Raw genomic sequence first — 23,049 nt, forward strand, 5'->3', positions numbered from 1 at the left:
GTTACATCAAATAAAAGTGAAAACACACATGTAAAAGTCTAAAACTTAATCTAGCAAGGTACAGGCTTTGTTCAAGATGGTTTCTTTCATCAGCTATTCCTCTTCCCAGCCCATGACTCATTTTCCTTCAGTTGGTACCTTCCACAAAAGTACAAGGTGCTGGTTTCCCTTGTCATCTTTAATGAAAAATCTTTACCTAAGCAGGTTGCTCACCTATATTCAGTTCCAGAGACTTCAGCCCTCCACCTCTTCATTGAAAGACCCATCTTTCTCACCTGGTTTCTGTCTAGTGATGGATACCAAAGATGGCTTCAGTCTTTGTTTATATTTCCCAAAGTTCAATGAACTTGTTTCAAGTGGCAGGATGACCTCATGCTGTTATTCCCTCTCTGTGGGCATCCCATCCACCTGTATGATTTCTATGTAAATGCGGCTTCCCGTTGTTTCTGTTTCCCCCATGTTTAATTTACATAGGGGACAGTAGATAGCTATGCCATTCCCTCTGGTCTGGCCAGACCGCACAGTCTAATATCAATGAGTATCCATAATTCCTTACATACTGTCAATACATACATTTCACAATTATGTTAATCACTATTAGCTTTCAGAAAAGATCTCCCTCTATAAACTCTTATAATATAGTAATATTGTATACAGTCAGTTGATTCAATTGCTTATCACTTGAGGTTCAGAACCCCATCTTTATAAACAAGTAACCTTTTGAAATGGATTCATCTGGAGGTTTACCTCAGAGTAACATTTATTCAAGCTGTGAGGAAGGTGACATGGAATCTAGTGTGGACGGACGCTCCATATGATATTGCCTGTATATGAATCCATGGTACACCCGCATCTTGAATACTGTGTGCAGATGTGGTCGCTCCATCTCAAAAAATATATTGTAATTGGAAAAGGTTCAGAAAAGGGCAACAAAAATTATTAAGGATATGGAACGGCTTCCTTATGAGGAGAGATTAATAAGGCTGGGACTTTTCATCTTGGAAAAGAGTCAACTAAGGCCAGAGGATATTTTGAAGGTTAAGACTATAACAGAGTTCAAAAAAGAACTAGATAAATTCATGAAGGATAGATCCATCAATGGTTATTAGGCAGGATGGGCAGGAATGGTGTCCCTAGCCTCTGTTTGCCAGAAGCTGAACATGGGCGACAGGGGATGGATCACTCAATGATTGCCTGTTCTGTTCATTCCCTCTGAAACACCTAGCAATTCTTCAACAAAAAAAACCCCTATAAAAACAGACTTCAACAAGAAACTGCAGAACTGGAATTAATTTGCAAACTGGACACCATCAAATTAGGCCTGAATAAAAACTGGGAGTGGATGGGTCACTACAAAAAGTAATTTTCCCTCTGCTGATACTCACACCTTCTTGTCAACTGTGGGAAATTGGCATTGTCCACCTTGATTGCATTGGCCTCATTAGCACTACAAAAGTAATCAACTGTTGAGAATAGGCCACTTCCACCTTAACTGAATTGTCCTCGTTAGCACTGACCCCCCCACTTGGTAAGGGAACTCCCATCTTTTCATATATATATACTGCTTACTGTATTTTTCATTCCTTGCATCTGATGAAGTGAGTTTTAGCCCACAAAAGCTTATGCTCAAATAAATTTGTTAGTCTCTGCGGTGCCACAAGGACTCCTCATTGTTTTTACAAATTGTCTGCTTCTTACCACCTCTTTCCCCTGCTGCCTTGATGGTCCTGTTTCTGTTTATATGTAAATATGGATCTTTGTTGTCTTTGCCTGAATATCAGGATAGGGTCAAAGAATCAAATACACATTAAGATAGTCCTGTTTAACAGCTCCCACCGACATACTTGGTTTACACATACTTCAGTCAAAATTCCAGCATATATTCATAACTCAATACACATCACACACAATGAGTTTTTAGTTTCTAATGATACCTCACATGGAATATTTTGTACAAATATTATGACAACATGTGGTAGGGTGTGAATACAGGGGTACTTGGGTGTCACACACTCCCCTTCTTCCTGCACCTCAGGTTAACTCTTTGCTGAGGCACAGCCCAGAGTTCTGTCTTTTCAGGATTTTTCAGAAAGTATTACGCAGAGTTAAAACCCTGGGGCTATTATAGGTAGAACCCTGCATGAAGGTGTTAATAGTTCCCAGGAAACTTCAGAGAAACAGTTCTATACATTTTCTTAGTAAACACACTACATTTAATGCACACACAAAAAATGTAAAAAGTTCTTTGAAAACCATGAATAACTTTTAAACAAAATTTGTTAGGCAGTAAATCTACTGGTGTTTCTTATACAGACTTCCCCACTTTGTTGCTATTATATACATTTAAATATAAGGTTTGGACATAACATTTATATTTCTGTACTTTAGCACACACATATAAACACATTCCCCTTTGACTTTCTTTTAGAAATGATATCTAAGTCTCTGTAGAGTAACCATAATATGTAACATGTGTCACCTGGACACTTTAGAGCTCAAGAAGAGTGGCAACCTCTCATTTCTTTTCCAAACTCTTCAGAACCTTGTCATCAAACAGATCTTCTGGGGTCTCCACAGCTACCAGCATTCCAGCCTTTGGTTAATTATTGACTAGTCCTCAGTTACTGGTGGAACAGTTATCTGTAGTCAGTATCCCAAAGTAGTACAGATTCTGGGATCAGCATTTGAATATCTATTCTCTAGATCTCAATAAGATCTCATTCTACATAGCACTATCTTTTTCCCATAAGCCCAGCTAAGTAAGATGATTTACATACCCTCACCTCAATTAGCTCTCCCTAGTTCTCTTTTTAAATGAGGCAGAATCCAAGTTTAGAGCAGATAGCAGATAACTAAATGTAAGATTTAGAGACTCAGTAGTCTTTAGATGTAACAAATGCTTCCCTCCCGCTCTCCTGTAAATCCATAAAACACACAGTGGTGGACCAAACATTATTCCATTGGGGAGCATCCCTAGTAAATAAAGGTGGAATGGCACTCACCTGTGACCAAAGTAGTACACTGACTGGGATGCAGCCCTCTCAGCAGACACTATTCTTAGTCCTGCATCAATCAGACACTGAGTCCACAGGGTTGTCTTTAAATTCTATATTTACATTCCTCCATCCCTGAACTCTGATTGGCTCAACTCTCATATAGTGAATGTGTGGGAGTTGCAACACTCTTTGTTCACAATGAAACTTTCCTATACAGCTTCACCAAACAGCTATTGAGCATGTCTAATAACTGCCCCACCCTACTTCTGGATGTTTCTGGGCCCTTCTAGCTGAGTTGCCCCACTGTGACATACTGGGGCACAATTCAGATGGGGGGCTGTGTCACCCCAGCCCTGCAAGACTGAGTGCCTTACAATGCCTTGCTGTAGTAGCTCCCACCTGGGCCTCTCACAAACAACCTTCCAACATGTAAGTCACACCTTGAGTGTCTGTGTGTAACTGCAGCCTACCAGCTACACCATGGCTCTCACCAGCCTTGGTTATGCTGCCGGCTGACCCAGAAATGTATTTCCTGAACTGCCTAGCCCTCTCCTGGACAGTACAAATAAATTAAGTCAGTTATTCCTTGAAGGGAATAATATGCCAGTTTATTACCTTAAATAGTTACCAGACCCTTCAACTTAAACACACTGAATGAGATAAAACAGTAAAACAAGTTTATTAACTACAAAGAGAGAGATTTTAAGTGAGTATAAGTAATGAGTCATAAAAGTCAGAAATGGTAACTAGAAAAATAAAGATAAAAAACTTACTAGTGTCTACTTAAGAAATTATCTTAGCTGCAAAGCAAATTCTCACCACATGCTCCATCAGAATATTGACCAGACTTTCAGGTCAATCTTTGTACAAGTGTCCAATGGCTGTTTCCTTTTATCTTCTCAAGTACAGAGAATGAGGTAGGAAGGGAGAAAGGGGGGGGGGGGGGGGTCCCATAGGGTGTGTTTTACCCTCTTGAAAAACATTTCCAGCTGAGAAAAGACAATGAGTCTGTATGGAAGGATGGAAGGATGTTCACTGCTGGGTTTTTTTCACCTGTTTGAACTTTCTTTGATTTCCTTCCCTGCTGGATGACTTTGTTTACTGCTTAAATACAGATTAAGGTAAGCACACATTCCTTTGTTTAGGACAGACCTGTTTGCCAACTTCCGCTTGGACAGGGCTGTGGGGTTTGGAACATATGTTAATAACATCATACAGGAGACTCTTATGAAGTCACATATAATGTTGCCACACATATTTTATCAGGACAATACTGGCCTGCAAATTATGAGTTTTCAGATGATACCTTACAAGTCATACCTTTTACAAAGATTAGGGTGTGAGTACAGGGGCATATTCCATCACACCTGCCCTGCCCTCTGCATGTGTAGAGGTAAAGGGTACTCCAAACAAAAATCCATATCTTCTCCCCCTTTCTTTGGACTAAAATGAATCAAATGCTGCATTATAAAGCGTGTGGGTTGCAATAGCACAGGTGGAGTTTGTGGAGTATGGGGAGATTTTGGCAAACCAGTAAAGTGCCTAAAAGCATTGGTAATAGTAGTCAAGTTAGCAGGCTGTACTGAACCACTCTGGCTTATTGCTAAAAGTAGCCAATTCAGCAGATTGTAAATTGGTCATGCAGCGGCCTCAGCTTAACCACGCCACGGGGGGGGGGGGGGGGGTTGGGTGCCACAGACAAAGCAGCTTGACCCCACATCTTTCCTGCTAAGAATGTTGAAATTGCTGATCTATGTATTTTAGAAAAACAGGAAGTCTGTCTATATGTGCCCCCGGGAATGTTTGTCAGGGCCTGTCATAAATATAAAGGGAAGGGTAACCATCTTTCTGTATACAGTGCTATAAAATCCCTCCTGGCCAGAGGCAAAACCCTTTCACCTGTAAAGGGTTAAGAAGCTAAGGTAACCTTGCTGGCACCTGACCCAAAATGACCAATGAGGAGACAAGATACTTTCAAATCTGGAGCGAGGGGGGACAAAGGGTTTTTGTCTGTCTGTGCAATGCTTTTGCCAGGAACAGATCAGGAATGCAAGCCTTCCAACTCCTGTAAAGTTAGTAAGTAATCTAGCTAGAAAATGTGTTAGATTTTCTTTTGTTTAATGGCTTGTAAAATAAGCTGTGCTGGAGGGAATGTGTATTCCTGTTTTTGTGTCTTTTTGTAACTTAAGGTTTTGCCTAGAGGGATTCTCTATGTTTTGAATCTGATTACCCTGTAAAGTATTTACCATCCTGATTTTGCAGAGGTGATTCTTTTACCTTTTCTTGAAATAAAATTCTTCTTTTAAGAACCTGATTGATTTTTCACTGTTCTTAAGATCCAAGGGTTTGGGTCTGGGTTCACCTGTACCAATTGGTGAGGATATTATTATCAAGCCTCCCCCAGGAAAGGGGGTGTAGGGTTTGGGGGGATATTTGGGGGGAAGATGTCTCCAAGTGGTCTCTTTCCCTGCTCTTTGTTTAAAACGCTTGGTGGTGGCAGCATAGGGCTCAAGGACAAGGCAAAGTTTGTACCTTGGGGAAGTTTTTAACCTAAGCTGGTAAGAATAATCTTAGGGGGTCTTTCATGCAGGTCCCCACATCTGTACCCTAGAGTTCAGAGTGGGGAAGGAACCTTGACAGGGCCCCAAGGTATGGACACTGTGGAAAAAAAACAACATATCTGGTAAATTGATGACCATACGGAAATCTCTTGTTTGATCTTTAAAAACTGCTTGCTTAGCAAGTTTATTTTAAGCGATATGTCATTACATTACTAATGTATAAATAAGGGGAAAAGTTTGAGGTAACCGGTCTTCTCAGAAAGGGGTTCTTCAGGGATGCTCCCTCTGGACGCATCTTGTGGTCCCCACTGGCAGACAGAAGCTTGGCCAGCGGAAGCCTATTATGGTGCCACTCGAAGGCCACACTCAGCTTCAGTAATTATTGAGGGTTGGAGGAGTTTTACTAAACTGTTGCAGACATGCGTTAGTGCTTGAAACTAAGTAAAGTTTAGCTTTAAGTGAAAGCACTCTTGTGTTGTCCTGTTTGTGCCAGCCGTCTATTGGTCAGACGGCCGTGTCTCCCTTGATTTATTTCCTGACACCACCTTGCACAGAGTAAAAGTTACGAAGAGCTTTGGGTTGAAAGAACCTTGGGTAACACTTCATATGTAATAGCAATAGATCTGTGACTTCCCAACCTCACCTCGAGCAGATTAGGTAGCAAATTTAAAATCAAATGTCTGGGTGCCTGATAGCCACAGCTGTATGTGTGCCACTTACTGGTCAGTTGCAGACTATGTTCCTTTATAAAAGTTTACACATGGTGGGTGGAAGAATAGTCCCATGGAAAGTTCACTGCACAATTAAGAACATTCATGTGTCATAAATATAAAGAGAAGGGTAAACCCCTTTAAAATCCCTCCTGGCCAGAGGAAAAATCCTCTCACCTGTAAAGGGTTAAGAAGCTAAAGGTAACCTTGGTGGCACCTGACCAAAATGACCAATGAGGAGACAAGATACTTTCAAAAGCTGGGAGGAGGGAGAAAAACAAAGGGTCTGTGTCTGTCTGTGTGTTGCTTTGGCCGGGGACAGAACAGGAATGGAGTTTTAGAACTTAGTAAGTAATCTAGCTAGGTATGTGTTAGATTATGATTTCTTTAAATGGCTGAGAAAATAACTGTGCTGAATAGAATGACTATTCCTGTCTGTGTGTCTTTTTTGTAACTTAAGGTTTTGCCTAGAGGGATTCTCTATGTTTTGAATCTAATTACCCTGTAAGGTATCTACCATCCTGATTTTACAGAGGGGATTTCTTTACTTCTATTAAAAGTCTTCTTGTAAGGAAACTGAATGCTTTTTCATTGTTCTAAGATCCAAGGGTTTGGGTCTGTGGTCACCTATGCAAATTGGTGAGGATTTTTACCAAACCTTCCCCAGGAAGTGGGGTGCAAGGGTTGGGAGGATTTAGGGGGGAAAGACGTGTCCAAACTACGTTTCCCAGTAAACCCAGATAAAGTTTGGTGGCAGTGGAAATCCAAGGGTAAAATAATTTTGTACCTTGGGGAAGTTTTAACCTAAGCTGGTAAATGTAAGCTTAGGAGGTTTTCATGCAGGTGCCCACATCTGTACCCTAGAGTTCAGAGTGGGGAAGGAACCTTGACAAAATGTCAAACGAATGTATAGCATCCTTAATCTTTTTCTTAAACTTAAAATTCTCCATGGATTATAGCTAAACTCATGCCAAGCCATTCAGCCTGGAGAAACTAGAAAATTCTTTGTTGATTTTCATTTAGAAAGAAAAATTTCATTCAACAGGCATGAAAATGTTAACTCACTAACATTACTAAAGGGAAGCAACTCCCAAATGCCAGTACTCATTCACCTTCTGAAACACTCCCATAATCAATAGTTAGGGGATATGGGACTCAGGCTTAGCCCCTGCCCCAAAATGATGTGGATAAGATTGAAATGGAGGACCTGGAATTATATAGAAAATTTGGGCATTTCTTTTAAGTGTCTAAATATCATTTTAGGAGCCTAACTTTAGGCACCCAGTTTTGAAAATCTTCCATAATTTTGTGTTTCCTTATTCTAGGTGAGCATGAAAGCAGGAGTGGTGAAATAGCATAATAAGACTATACTCACAGAGCTTCTAGCTCACTTAGGGTCAAGAGGTATAGGTTCACAATTTTGTTCTCAATTTTACAGACACAAGAGGCTAAAAGCAACCCTATAATAACCCCAATAATCTTCATGGGGTTATACCAGGTATGAAATTGGCCCTTTAAATTTGGTATGTGACAATACCATGAAAAATTACCAACAAAGACAACCAAGAAAAAAAAGCAGGCCTCGCAGAGTTCAGAATTAGTTATGCTAAAACCAACATTCTTGAAACCATCAAGCAGGAATAATCACATTAGAAGGCAAAAATATCAAGAAATAGAACAGCTCATCTACCTGAGCAGCACCAGGTTGGCCAATGGAAACCTTAAGAAGGAAGTGACGTCAAGGATAGGAAGGGCATCCACAGCATTTACTAAACTTAATAATGTAGAAATCAAAGATACATGGAACAATCAGAATCGGAACAAAACTGAGAATTTTCAGTTCAAATGTAATCTCAGTGCTAACATATGGCTGTGAGATCTGAAGATCTACTAAGATGTTAGTCAAAGAAATAGATGCCTTCAAAAACCAGTGCTTATGAAAAATTATGATCATTGGTTCAAAAGACTTCATTACCAATAAAAAAAGTTCTTTCCACCAGAAACAGAAAGAAGTACTGGACATATTTGGGGCATGTGCAATACACAGATTCCCACATGATGCTGTCGAGTGGAAACCAACTGGTGTGAGGAAACAAGAGCATTCAAGAGAATCCTTAAGAAGAACCCTTAGTAGGGAGCGCAGAACAGTTGATCTCAGCATCACTGAGCAGAAGAAAGCAACAGCAAATGACAGAGAGGAATGTAAAAGACTAATTTCTGCCCTGAGCGCCAACATTGGCTCAGTAACTATGTAATGTAAAGCATATGCCATGCCTGTACATAAAGTGAGGCACAAAATATTTAAAGTATTGGTCATTTAATATATTCATTTATTTAAATTTATTAAAAATTCATAAACCCAAAACTCTGAGTGCATGTACAAAATATTAATAGATGTTCCATGAATGTAATGAAATAATGTGATATACAGCTCAAAGCCACAGAAAGCTACTTTGTAAGAGGGGAATTACTGCATATTGTAAGCCCCAGGACTCTCCAGAGATTGGTTTTGTTTTGTTTTGTTTTTGTTTCCTCTGACCTTACCTGGTAACAGTAAACCTGTGGAAAATAACTTTTTTCTCAAACATGCAAGGTAGCTTTTAATAAACCTTCCCTCCCTCCCCCCAATCCCACACTCCCTAACTTGGCATGCCTAACAGGAGTGCAGTGTCTACTTTAAAATATCTTGTTATTAGGATGGAGCTTTATGGTCCATTAGGTTAGTTCAATGCAAAACACAGATTTATTTGAAGAGGCTTCAATCAGAAAATTTGAAAAGCAGCTTACCATCTCAAGCCTTTAAAAAAAAATCATCTGACCTGATGAGACAAATCAAGACCACAGTGGTGATTTAATGGAGCAATCAGCAACATGTCAGATCTGATTGATGTGTCCCTTCAGAAACCTGACAGGTGATTTGATCCTCCTTGGTGCAGACAAATCTTCCCCTGAAGACCCTATCGCTAACACAAGCTGTGGAAAGACTTTTCTAGTCAACTGTCTTTTATTTTGTCCTTGAATTGAGGTGATTTTTTTTGTTCAACCCTTTTGCTTTGATTTGAATAGTATTGTCCGGACCTAAAGATGTTATTTATGACATAGCATAGCACTTACCTTTCAAAATGTCAAATGTTTAGTCAGGTGGTAAAAAGCTGTTTCTCTGTTAAGGCTAAGGAAGTAATAATGTAATTTTCACAAAACACTAGTTTTAATAGCCAGGAATGTGTTTTTTAAAAAATGAAATTTATACTTGGTACAGAATCAAGGAGCACATAGTTATCTTCTAGTCTGGGCTTTTAGCTGAGCTGATATGGAATGACCGCAGAGAAAGGCAGAGTGCAAATAACAAGCACAAATCAATTGGGTGCTCATTTTAATTCAAAAGGGATACAAATCATTCCACTCTAAGTGATCATTTGGTTGTACAAGGTGTGTATTTTTGAAAGCTTTATTGAAAAGTGTCATAAAAATTATATTTTTAGCTTCTGTCAATGTAAACTACATGAGTTTCTTTGTTGCCTCCGAATCTGTATATTTTAAAAGCTCCCAGTCCTCTCTGCTTTCACAGTTCATTCTCAGCCTTCTCTATAGAAATCGTTTTCATGCTTAAGTATATATCCTAATTTGATGTACCAGGCTACAAATGCACAACTCTTGTAAGCACTAATAGAGATTGCCCTATTAAGCCAGGAACATCATAAAATATTATAAATAATTTGCAGTATACATTAATATTTATTATACAACATTTTTATATTAATGTTTATATAATACTGGGTATATAGTATATACAAATATAAATAAACATTTCATAAATGAGCATGTTCCTTAGAATCAAATTAGTAGCATAGATTCTTCCCTGTGTCAGGGCAACTTTGCTTCTCTCTGCTGATGCAAAGTAGCCCTACAACTGGCAACGCTGGGAAGGGAAGGATCACTCCTGTGTAGAGAGATCCTCTGAGGACATAGAATTGATCTAATGGTGACTACACCACCTCCACTTCCTGTGATTAACATAGAAGCTGTTGCTGTGGAAAAGGGGGGCCTGACTCCAGCAATGTCTAGCTGTTCTAACAGTAGTCATTGCAATTAGTAACCAACATTGCTTAGAGCAGACTGCAGGGACAACTTGGAACCAGTCTGGCATACATATGGCCCAGGGTCAGAAGAGTTCAAAGGTGGATTAAAGCCAAATTTGCCTCTGACTCTTTGAGTTGACCTGTATGCTCTTTAGCTGCAGCCTGTGACCAGGACCATTGTCTATATTAATATGTGCTCAAAAGCCAGATACAATAGCAAGGGTGGTGAGAACCTGTGTATTGCATATATTAATTTCTATTTCATATATGTTTGCAAGGAAGTAATTTCTGTTAAAAAGCCTCATGCTTGTAGAGAGAATTGGGAAGAGAATGCCAAAACACATTTCCTTCTCAAAGTCAGGTCTACATGGTGTTTATTTTTCTTTGTGGAGTATAAGAAAAAGTCTGTTTAACCTCTGAGAAATTGAACAAGGTAATCATTTGTAATGCATTAGCAGTAATATGAAAGTTCATATAAAGTATGCGTGATCTGAATCACGAGCCTGGTAAGGTCACATCTTTTTAATGATGTCAATTTGCAATTAAAATTAACTCAAGGGGGTTATTTGTGGAGGAGGGGAGCTAATCTTTAAATGTGCCAGTTGCAGAACTTGCATCCAATCCCAGTCTGACTGCTTTATTAGAATGTGTTTGGTGTGCTTCCCTCACAAAAATCAATTTTAACACCTCTCTGCAAACAATTTCTTTTCTGTAATGATCATTTTCATTTTTAATTATAAACTTAATGTATCAGTGTAGCAAGATACAATTGGAGATTAGAAGAGTATGGTTTACTTTGAAAATGTACATGTAATTGAAAAGTGTTATTAATTGAATAATAATGGATTCAAAAATATATTATATTTTACTGTTATTAAAAACATTTATAAGTTACCCATCATCAGAATATCTGGACACACTGTACTGGCTTAAAATGAGTATTAAATATCCTACATAAGAAGAACAAAACACCATGATCCCTTGCTGCCCACATGTTTTAGAAAGAGAATGAATATGGAGCTGGTCAGTCAGCTAGAAACCTGTTTACTTCAATAGGGACAGTATTTCACATCTAAAATTTAGTGTAATCATCTAAAAAGGTCACAGCAAAGAAAAACAGCTGCAACCTTCTTCTGTCTATAGGGCTAGAGTCTGGAAGATGCTGAGTGCACTCAGCTGTCATGGATATCAGTAAGTGTTGGGTAATCCTCATTTACTAGTGTTGTATCATACAGAACAATTTCAATTTGGATTGAGTATGCATAGAGATTGCCAACATTTTGTGTACAACTAACATAGAAAGTAGAACAAAACCCAGGAAAGTCCGTTGCCATAGTGTAAAAGGACAACATTGAGGGACAGTTATTTAATTTTTGCAAGTTAATTCAGCTCTCACCTTTGTTAATAATGGCATTTTTGCCTTACCTATAGGCAGAAAAGCTCAAAGGAGGACTGCCTTGTCAATACTCCATGTGAGGTATCCTGTCTTGACACCCTGTTGATGTATGTCACATATAGTATAGTTGTGAGGCTTAATGTTTGTGAAGTGCTTTGAGATTGTTTTATGAAAGACACCATAGAAGAGGAAAGTAGTTGTGAGTAACAATTTTGTTAGGAGGGATATTGTGCTAATTCAGGAAGTAGTATATCCATCTCACTGAAGCATAGTTACTACTGACAGTTGGGCAAGAAAATAATCGTGGAACACTTGTTAATAGAAAAGCATGAATATGTTTGTACGTAAGAGCAATAACTTGTCCTGATATTATTGGAGACCCCCTCCCTTATAATATTTTATTTTTTATTAATTTTAATTAACATTTTACATTTTATTAAATTTAACTTTATTAAATACATTTTATAAATATGTTTTATACCTAATTTTTACATAAATATTTAGTATAAATATTTGGTTAATGTAGCTTTGAGTCAAAAGCCCCTGAAATTGTGCATATAGCAAAATAGGGAGATATGCTTCTATCTCTGTTGTACCTAGTGGTCTAGTAAACTGTGTATGAGACAACTTTCCAGGTATTCCTAAAATTATAATCTACACTCTGACACTGACTCTGTCTTTGGCTTGCGCAAATCAAGTATAGTCTTTGCATTTGGGAACAAAAAGGAGCTAATATTACTTACCTGCCTCCTAAGCACATCACGAGGATTAATTAGTTAATGTTTGTATAGCTCTTTGAAGATGAAAAGCTCTGTTTAGGTACTAACTGTTATTTTTATGTGCTAAATGGTTATTGTACGGTGATGCTTCTGGCAATGCAGCTGTTCAACTTGGAGTTACAGTATTTTTTTCTCTGTGTTTTAGGGTTCATGACACAGTGGGTGCAGTTGCTATAGACTGTGAAGGTAACATGGCTTGTGCAACGTCAACTGGAGGCATCACAAACAAAATGGTTGGACGTGTTGGTGACACCCCAATCATAGGTATGAAAAGATTTAGAACAATTAGCAAACAATCAAAAATATTCAAACACTTTTGGAACACATGAGCATAAATGCTGATGGGAAAGCAAACTGGTTAAGGGAAAGTATAGACATGATGATTAAAATTGTGGTGACAGGTTTCAGAGGGGTAGCCGTGTTAGTCTGATCAACAAAAAAAAACGAGGAGTACTTGTGGAACCTTAGAGACTAACAAATTTATTTGAGCATAAGCTTTTGTGGGCTAAAACCCACTTCATCAGATGCATGCAGTGGAAAATACAGTAGGAAGATATATATGCACAGAGAACATGAAAAAATGGGTGTTGCCATACCAACTGTAATCAGTTAAGGTGGGTTATTATCAGCAGGAGAAAAAAAACTTTTGTAGTGATAATCAGGATGGCCCATTTCAAACAGTTGACAAGAAGGTGTGAGTAACGATATGGGGAAAATTAGCATGGGGAAATAGTTTTTACGTTGTGTAATGATCCATCCACTCCCAGTCTTTATTTAAACCTAATTTCATCCAGACCACATCACATGATCCATTGTGTACAGCCAAGCTCTAAGATACAACTGCATTTGCTCCAATCCCTCAGACTGAGACAAACACTTACAAGATCTCTATCAAGCTTTCTTACAACTAATACAACTACAAAACCCACCTGCTGAAGTGAAGAAACAGATTGACAGAGCCAAAAGAGTACCCAGAAGTCACCTACTCCAGAACCGGCCCAACAAAGAAAGCAACAGAATGCCACTAACCATCACCTTCAGCCCCCAACTAAAACCTCTCCAGTGCATCATCAAGGATCTACAACCTATCCTGAAGGACGATCCCTCACTCTCACAGATCTTGGGAGACAGGCCAGTCCTCACTTACAGACAGTCCCCAATCTGAAGCAAATACTAACCAGCAACCACACACCACACCACAAAAACACTAACCCAGGAACCTATCCTTGCAAAAAAGCCCGTTGCCAATTCTGTCCCCATATTGATTCAAGGGACACCATCATAGGACCTAATTGCATCAGCCACACCATCAGAGGCTCGTTCACCTGCACATCTACCAATATGATATATGCCATCATGTGCCAGAAATGCCCCTCTGCCATGTACATTGGCCAAACCAGACAATCTCTACGCAAAAGAATAAATGGACACAAATCAGACGTCAAGAATTATAACATTCAAAAACGAGTCAGAGAACACTTCAACCTCCCTGGTCACTCAATTTCAGACCTAAAAGTCTCAATTCTCCAACAAAAAACAGACTCCAATGAGAAACTGCAGAATTGGAATTAATTTGCAAACTGGACACCATTAAATTAGGCTTAAATAAAGACTGGGAGTGGATGGGTCATTAGACAAAGTAAAAACTATGCTAATTTTTCCCCTACTGTTACTCACACCTTCTTGTCAGCTGTTTGAAATGGGCCATCCTGATTATCACTACAGAAGTTTTTCTTGACTTTAGCAAAGCTTTTGACACGGTCTCCCACAGTATTCTTGCCAGCAAGTTAAAAAAGTATGGGCTGGATGAATGGACTATAAGGTGGATAGAAAGTTGGCTAGATTGTCTGGTTCAACGGGTAGTGATCAATGGCTCCATGTCTAGTTGGCAGCCGGTATCAAGTGGAGTGCCCCAAGGGTCGGTCCTGGGGCCGGTTTTGTTCAGTATCTTCATAAATGATCTGGAGGATGGTGTGGATTGCACCCTCAGCAAGTTTGCAGATGACACTAAACTGGGAGGAGAGGTAGATACGCTGGAGGGTAGGGATAGGATACAGAGGGACCTAGACAAATTAGAGGATTGGGCCAAAAGAAATTTGATGAGGTTCAACAAGGACAAGTGCAGAGTCCTGCACTTAGGACAGAAGAACCCCATGCACCGCTACAGACTAGGGACCGAAGGGCTCGGCAGCAGTTCTGCAGAAAAGGACCTAGGGGTTACAGTGGACGAGAAGCTGGATATGAGTCAACAGTGTGCCCTTGTTGCCAAGAAGGCCAATGGCATTTTGGGATGTATACGTAGGGGCATTGCCAGCAGATCGAGGGACGTGATCGTTCCCCTCTATTCAACATTGGTGAAGCCTCATCTGGAGTACTGTGTCCAGTTTTGGGCCCCATACTACAAGAAGGATGTGGAAAAATTGGAAAGAGTCCAGCAGAGGGCAACAAAAATGATTAGGGGACTGGAACACATGACTTATGAGGAGAGGCTGAGGGAACTGGGATTGTTTAGTCTGCGGAAGAGAAGAATGAGGGGGCATTTGATAGCTGCTTTCAACTACCTGAAAGGGGGTTCCAAAGAGGATGGCTCTAGACTGTTCTCAGTGTTAGCTGATGACAGAACAAGGAGTAATGGTCTCAAGTTGCAGTGGGGGAGGTTTAGGTTGGATATTAGGAAAAACTTTTTCACTATGAGGGTGGTGAAACACTGGAATGCATTACCTAGGGAGGTGGTGGAATCTCCTTCCTTAGATATTTTTAAAGTCAGGCTTGACAAAGCCCTGGCTGGGATGATTTAGTTGGGGATTGGTCCTGCTTTGAGCAGGGGGTTGGACTAGATGACCTCCTGAGGTCTCTTCCAACCCTAATCTTCTATGACTCTATGATTCTACGTTGTGAAGGACAAGGCTATAACAAGGTTCAAAAAAGAAATAGATAAATTCATGGAGGATGGGTCCATCAATGGCTATTAGCCAGGGCAAGCAGGGATGGTGTCCTTAGCCTCTGTTTTCCAAAAGCTGGGAACATGCAACAGGGGATGGATCACTCAATGATTGCCTGTACTGTTCATTCCCTCTAAAGCACCTGGTATTGGTCACTGTCAGAAGACAGGATACTGGGATAGCTGGACCTTTGGTTTAACCCATTATGGCCATTCTTATGTTCTCTGTTGTTTCAGTGTATTTTAATGTTTGGCATGGGGGCTTAGAGCTGTGGTTCTCAAAGCTGGTCTGCTGCTTGTTCAGGGAAAGCCCCTGGTGGGCCGGATCAGTTTGTTTACTTGCCGCATCTGCAGGTTCGGCCGATCGCAGCTCCCACTGGCCACAGTTCGCTGTTCCCCCATTGGCCTGGAGCAGCGAACCTTGGCCAGTGGGAGCCGCGACCGGCAGAACCTGCGGACGCGGCAGGTAAACAAAGCGGTCTGGCCTGCCCTGGGCTTTCCCTGAACAAGCGGCAGACCGGCTTTGAGAACCACTGGCTTAGAGGAAGCGAACTGTAATGCATAGTTAACTAAAACTATATACTGACTAAGATCATAGAAAGTCTATTGCAATTGTCACTGTGTAAGAAGAAAGAATAAGTGTTTTCAAAAACTGAGAGTAGGGCAATACCTTTTAGTTATCTCACTTCTGAAACTACTAAAAGGAAAAAAAACGGCAATGCAAATTCAGACGTGTATTTTTAATGTTACATTTTTAGTTCAATGAAATCATCATAATATTTGTATAAAACCACAGCAAACTAGCTGTCAAAATGCAGCCGGTGCTTGTCAGCAGACTGAGGCTTACACACAGATTGACTGAGACACACAACAGAGAGCGCATGCTGCAAGCCAGACAGTCTGCTTCTCCCAGACAGGGCTTAGCTCAGCAGACAGGAACTTGCAAATCCTTGTGAGGAAAGATTAATAGCTAGGTAAGGGACTGTGTGTAGGATTCTTTGTGTTAGCCTTCTGAGCTGTGTGCTACCTACCTTTGTTTTAAAGAAGCTGTTTTTTAAGTCACTCATCAGTCATTGTCACAGGCTCCCAGAGCAAAAGGCTTACCAGTGCCAAAATCAGTTGGACCTCTTGGCTAAACATGATTGGGAAACAGGGGGCTGCAACCCAGGGGTCCAGTCTGAGAGTGATTGTACCCCTTGATTTCACCCAGAGGGAGGTGCAGGGAGCCAGGCTTGTCAGCTGAGGGTGAACTCAAAGAGGACAAAAAGGGTTCTAAAGTAACTGTGATGCACAATTCTCTGAGCTATAAGTGTAGCTGTGATAAATGTTTATGCATACTTAGGATTGGGAAAGCTTGGATTCTCTTTCATTAAATTTTTGAAAAGACAAATAATAATGGCCTGTACTGTGTGAAAAACAGACTAGAAAAATCCATCCACTCTAAGGCATTCAAATATCGATCAGAATTTCTTGACAAATTGGGCTAATTGGAATGAAATTTCAAAGTTGATAGTCTCAAAAGATTGATTTCTAGATTTCTAGGTTTTTTCTTTCCTGGGCATATGTCAGTCAACATATTTATGTCCACTATAGAAATTATCAGGCTGACATTTGATTTCCAGGGGACTGCTTTGGAAGGAATTGTTTTGCCAGTCACAAAGGTATATCTTGAAAGAGCATTTACTGGTCGAAAATATACCACGGCAAGACAAGTACAGAAATAGCTTTAAAAGGCACACAAAGGGATAAAGAATAAAAAAGATGCTTGCTGGGCCAAAGGCGGGAAAGGCCAGAGGTACAGCAATGGGGAAAAAAGTCAGATGAAGCAGAACTGCCTGAAAGGGCCTCATAATTTAAGAAAAAGCATACTGCCAAAACCAAAAGTTCCACCCCAAAGGAAACTGCAAATAATTCTGAGAAATGTTAGGGAGAAAAAAATGTTATTTTTAAAGCACAAAACTCAGCTAGAGAACTGTAGAAATCATAATACAGGGCTCCTGCTGGTTTGTAATGGCAGAAGAGTCACTATGAAGAAATAGGGCACCAGACATTCAAAACTCTGTCTTCCAGCAGCAGTGAAGTATTGCTGTAACTTCTGCACAAAAGCCCCAATTGAAAGACACTGAGAGCCTTCCCACAGGCTAGAATGAGGTTTGGATCTGGCCTGTAAGGCAGAAGTAAATCTCCATCAGAGGAGCCCTATAGAAATAGCATTGTTATTTAGCAAAGGATTTGAGTGTGTTCCACTTACCTATTATTTTGCTATTCTTCTTATTTTATAACACTATCAGTAAGTGTGTCAACTTAACACACCAGTAAAAATGATGAGCTCCTGTCCCTAAATTTAACTTAGAAAGTAAAACAGTCAGAGATAGTAATGGAAGATAGTTATTGGGAGGAAAAGACTTAAAACAGTGCAAGATCTTCAGATATGCCTATTGTGTTGTTTACTACATTTTACAACTATGCAGTGTTCACATTTTATGATAAGAGAACAAAATATATACCTAGGATAATCACTGACAGGCCCAGGAAAACATTAAGTAATTTTCATAAATGAAAACTTGGAGTATGTTCCCCTGTTCTACAGTTATGTAGTAAATACTCTTTGAAATATTGGGCAAATCTAGTCTACTCTTTTGTGGCCATGGAGTTACACTGGAGATGGGAGGGGTGACTAGATTGAGCAGATAATGCCAAACATGTACCCCTATTTGGTGTTGAGCCTTGCATGGCTCTACAGCCTGAGGTAGGATTTCTTCTCAGAACCCCATACATCTGCCAAGTGCCAAGTCCAGCTACTTGAGCAGGTTGCTAGGGGCAGGATATGTTCCAAAGGGGTGAAATTCACCTATTGCAGAGATCCCACACAAGGCCCTCTGAATCTCTTGAGCCCTTTCTTAACATGGCCTTTAACTTGTGTCTGGGTCACAGTTTAGGCCCCCTGCATTACGGTGAAATTCATCATAAGAAGAACTCATGTTAAAAGGATGCTGTGCAAAAATATAAACAAGTGCCACAGTAACAATAAAACAGTAATGAAAAAACGTGTGTGTGTGTGTGTGTGTGTGAAAGAGAGAAAGAATATAAATATATTTGGCAGAGCGTAATGAAGACAAAATGGATATTAATAGTTTACTCCATTGATTAACGTATGATGTATTTAATGTGGAAACAATAAATATACTTTTGTTTCTATAATTCTAAACATAGCATTAATAGGCCCTGATCACTCCCAAACCATATGATCATGAAACTTGTTCCTGTATTGCCACATCTTCAGAAAAGCTCAGCTGTCCTCCAGACACCCAAATGAAATGGTCAGATTTACAAAACTGCTCAGTGTACGGCACCTCCCATTGTTTAAAAGGGGAGCTGCTGGCTGCTGAGCATATTTGAAAATCTAACCTCTTCATTAAGGTGTCTAGATGGGAGCTGAGGTCCTCTGAAAATCTTGCCTGGCCCATGTATTTTATCAGATCAACACTTCTTCAAAAACAAGAATGGCTTATTGGTTCATAGACATTTAACAAGCAGAGAAAAACTGTTAAAACAATAGAAACCCAAACACATTCTGTTATACCTAAACTTAAGCTTTCCTTGCTAGGTTAATCAGTGTTTAACTTAGCTCAGACACCACTTCAGAACCAGAGAATCAGCTTTTGTTTCTCCACAACCACTCTCTGTTTCTCCCAGAGTCTCTTCTCTTTGTTTTTCAGGCTGCTTTTATCAGAGCCAGACTCTGTTTTAGTGTCCCATCAGTATCTTCCCGCTCCCCTGGCATGACCAGCCAGAGCTGAGTGGAGGTGAAACTTCAGAGGTAGTCTGGATAGTCTGACTGAGTACTGACTAGAGCTAGGTGAATTTTTTTCAGTTTAGTAGTTTATTTGAGAAAAGATGCAATTTTGGCATGACCAAAACTATTCCAAAATTTGAGTCAAATTCAGTAAATACTTTTGTCTGAATAAAAAACGATGTAAAATTTTTTAGGAAAAGTTAGAAAGGTTCATTTCAGCATTTTCAGAATGAACTGTTAATACTTCATTCTGAGACACACACCCCAAAAAAGAAAATCAGGTTTAGAAACAAAACAATATTTTTTCAAATTCTTCTGCTCAGCCACAGAAAATTCAATTATTTGCTCAGGTCTAGTATTGACAATAGCACTTTTCTGAAATCATAGACTATTTTCTAAATGTAAGTACAGCTAGTCCTTGCAGGACTTAACCCTTTGGTACTTAATAGCCAGCAATACAATAACAATAAAAGAATAATGATCATATAATATTTATAAACATAAAACAGGTATCTCCCTCAGTGATCACAGATGTCTCTGCTGACAGTGCCACATATGACAAATGAAACTTGGTAATTTTGTCAGATCTCATAAACTAAACAGGATTAGGTCTGATATTTGCAAAGGAGACTTGGACCATCAAGATGCTTTAAGAAGTGGTTTGGGTGATTCCCTTACGTCTGATTCAGTGAGGTATAGAACAATATCTATGTGTGGTGTTAGGGGGCATGATACTCTTTTGAATGTGATGTAAAACCAAGGCTCTGACCACTTTCAGGTACTAATGATCATGAGAGTGACCAGATGGGTGAGGTAATATTTTTTATTGGACCTACTTCTGTTGATGAAAGAGACAAATTTTCGAGTTCTGAAGAAGAGCTCTGTGGAGCGTGAAAGCTTGCCTGATGAACAGAAGTTGGTGCAATAAAAGGTATTACCTCACCCACCTTGTCTCGCTCATATCCTGGCACCAACATGGCTACAACAAGACTGCAAACTTTAAATGGCAGTTTCACAGGAGAAGAAATGTTTCCCATTTGTATTCTGGTCAAATTTAAATTCAAGGCTTCCTAAATTTTCTTGTAGTTTATTTGAATTAGTTAATATTCATTATCTTCCCTTAACCTCATAGAATCAGACTTTTGATCATCAAGTAAGAATTCAGGAGAAAGTTTCAGCTTTCTAATTAACTAATTATTCCTAAAATGACATCTGTGAACAGGGAATTGTATTCTACATGGAGGGTGAAATTTACCTCTGTGCAAAGGGTCAACAAAAGGCCTCTATGTCCAATTAACTCCCATAGGCCTAGGACTGACCCTCTGTAAATGGGTGATTTTCAGAGCTAGATTAAAGCAATCCAGGACCCTAGCTATACCTGCATAAACCTGTCTCCTACATGACTCTCTCCTCTGTGCTATGGCCCCACGTCTCCTTGGAGTCAAGAGCTACCCACACAAGAGACATCTGCTGGACTGGCTGGGTCATCTCTGGGTAGGGTGGAGCTTCCCCTGTGCCTGGACCATCACTCTCTGTCTTCAGGTGGGCTGGAGTCCATCTTGGAGGAAGAAAGATTGAATACTCACCCACCCAATCAAAGTTATCAGTGTATGAGGTGGCCCTATCCACACCACCCAAACAGAGCTATGATGGCAGAGCAAGGATCCCCTCCCATAGAATCTATTAGGGGAATGATGTCAGTAGTGTCTACAAACACCATAAAAAACCCAAGCATGCAAAGGTTAAGGTCCTTCCCTGCCTGCAGACAGTCAAACTAGCCAAACCCCAGTTCAGCTGTGAGAAATGCCAATTATGGAGAGAAACACCAGCACCTGCAGTAACTAATGAGGGCAAGCCCAACTATAAAAAGAGAGGAACAGGAAGAGAAGGGACAGAAATAAGTGGGGACATGATTTTTAAATGTATACTGATGGCTCAGAAGAGGAAGGAATGAGTGGAGTAGGAACAGCTTTCTGTGTGCTCGCATTCAGACTCAAAGTAAGTCATAAGGCTAAGTAACTTTATGTCTATCTTTACAGCTGAGCTAACAGGGATATTGCTGGGACAACTTGGGCCTTAGATGTGCAGCCAGCTGCCATGGCCATCCTGTCTGATGCCTCATCAGGGCTTCAGGCACTATACAATGGCAAGTCTGACAGCAGAAACAAAATACTTAATGTAATATTATTGCTAACAACCTAATTGGCACAACTGGATGTTACTGTAATAATAGCATGGATCCCAGCACATGTAGGAATAGCTGACAATGAATTGGCAAACAAGGAGGCAAAAAATGCTATTTAGACTGAACAAGTTGACCTAGAGTTCCTCTTAAGCAAACTGGAATTTAAACCTTTAATAAAAAATGAGCTAAGGAAGGAATGGCGAGAACTGTAGGAATCTATTTATAGTAAAGAAACATAAGGTTGGATTATGTGAAACATGTAAAGACCAGGAAATGATAAATCGTCTCCTATGGAATTGTCAGGACTAAGAGATATTGATATCCATGAAAGGAGATATTTATATGGAAAACTCAGAAGCCTTAGAGTAACAACATTTTCTTTGCAACACCTGGCCAGAATAGAAGGAAAATGGAGCCCAATTAAAAAAGCTATCTATGAAATCCAGTGAATGCCAGTCATAGATTCAAGAAGTGAGTTTATTGCACCACAAAACCCCAGAAGGAAAAGAAGGTGCAGAAGAGGTTGGAATGGCTAAGGAGTAACAACTCTCAGCCAGCAAGCCAGCCAGCCAGTCTCCTTCCCTCTGAGAAACGAGTAACCACCTTCAAGTGCCTGTGGGAGGTAAATGGAAATGAAAGCTCTGAGGATCAAGGGCCTTTTATGTTATGTTTATAGAATCTGCCTTTTTCTTGCTGATTTGATTTGAACCCATTGTTGTGCGGGTCAAGGTGAGACCCAGACTGCCTGAACTGGGACTCTTGCACGAGGCTGTGTTCATCACAGCCATTGCAGTGAAGTTTAGAATTAACAACCCATGAAGATGGATGGGGCATTTCACATCTCAGAGTTATTATTTCAGGCTGCCTGAAGACTTAGGCACACATCAATGCAATGGTTTCACTTAGTTCTTGTTTTTAAATATTTTTGTTTAGGTTTTTTTTTTAAATGAAAGCTGAGATTCAAATGAGATCAGGTGACTCAATGAGACAGGGCCCTATGCATGGACCTGCATTGCCTGGTGAATATAGCCCTGGTGATTTTTACCTTGACTGAGGTTTTGTGCTTAGTTTGAAGAGAATAGTTGCCCAGCTTGAATCCTGCATTAACAAACTATACACAAGTATATAGAAAAGCAATGGCTAAGGCAAGAAATAATACTTACAGAAGATTCAATAAAGATGACTGCAATGATTTGGACAGATATCAAGAATGGACCTGGAAAGGATACCATACCTGACGCTACATACCGACATGGCAGGAATTAGACACAGAGGAAGACAGAGGATGAATTGAATAGACACAGTCAAGAATGACATAGAACAAAAAGGTTTAAAGATGAACAGAGCCTTGAAGCCGGTAGAAAGACTACATTTGGGCTCATCATCACTACTGAGCTGACAGATGGGAATAATGATAGAGAAGCATTGGCAACAGACCCATGGGAACCCAAGAACATATCCTCTTAGGGTGTGTCTACACATCAAAAAAAAAAAACATGGCTGGCCTGTGACAGCTGTCTCGGGCTCATGGTGCTCGGGCTGCAGGTCTGTTTTATTGTGTAGACTTCAGGGCTCGGGCTGGAGCTTGAGCTCTGGGATCCTTCCA

The 23,049-nt window shown here is 40.0% G+C and overlaps 1 protein-coding gene across 4 annotated transcripts in view; it reads left to right on the top strand.

The window, feature by feature from the left end:
- LOC102941036 (isoaspartyl peptidase/L-asparaginase) overlaps positions 1-23,049 on the top strand; it is a 232,952-nt gene that overhangs the window by 177,882 nt on the left and 32,021 nt on the right. For all 4 annotated transcript variants that reach the window (XM_043542439.1, XM_043542438.1, XM_043542437.1 and 1 more), the window contains one exon: positions 12,667-12,785. In XM_043542439.1, the coding sequence (XP_043398374.1) occupies positions 12,667-12,785 (119 nt within the window). The remainder of the gene's footprint in view (positions 1-12,666; positions 12,786-23,049) is intronic.

This window comes from Chelonia mydas, chromosome 3 (assembly GCF_015237465.2).
Source record: "Chelonia mydas isolate rCheMyd1 chromosome 3, rCheMyd1.pri.v2, whole genome shotgun sequence".
NCBI classification, from domain to species: Eukaryota; Metazoa; Chordata; order Testudines; family Cheloniidae; genus Chelonia; species Chelonia mydas.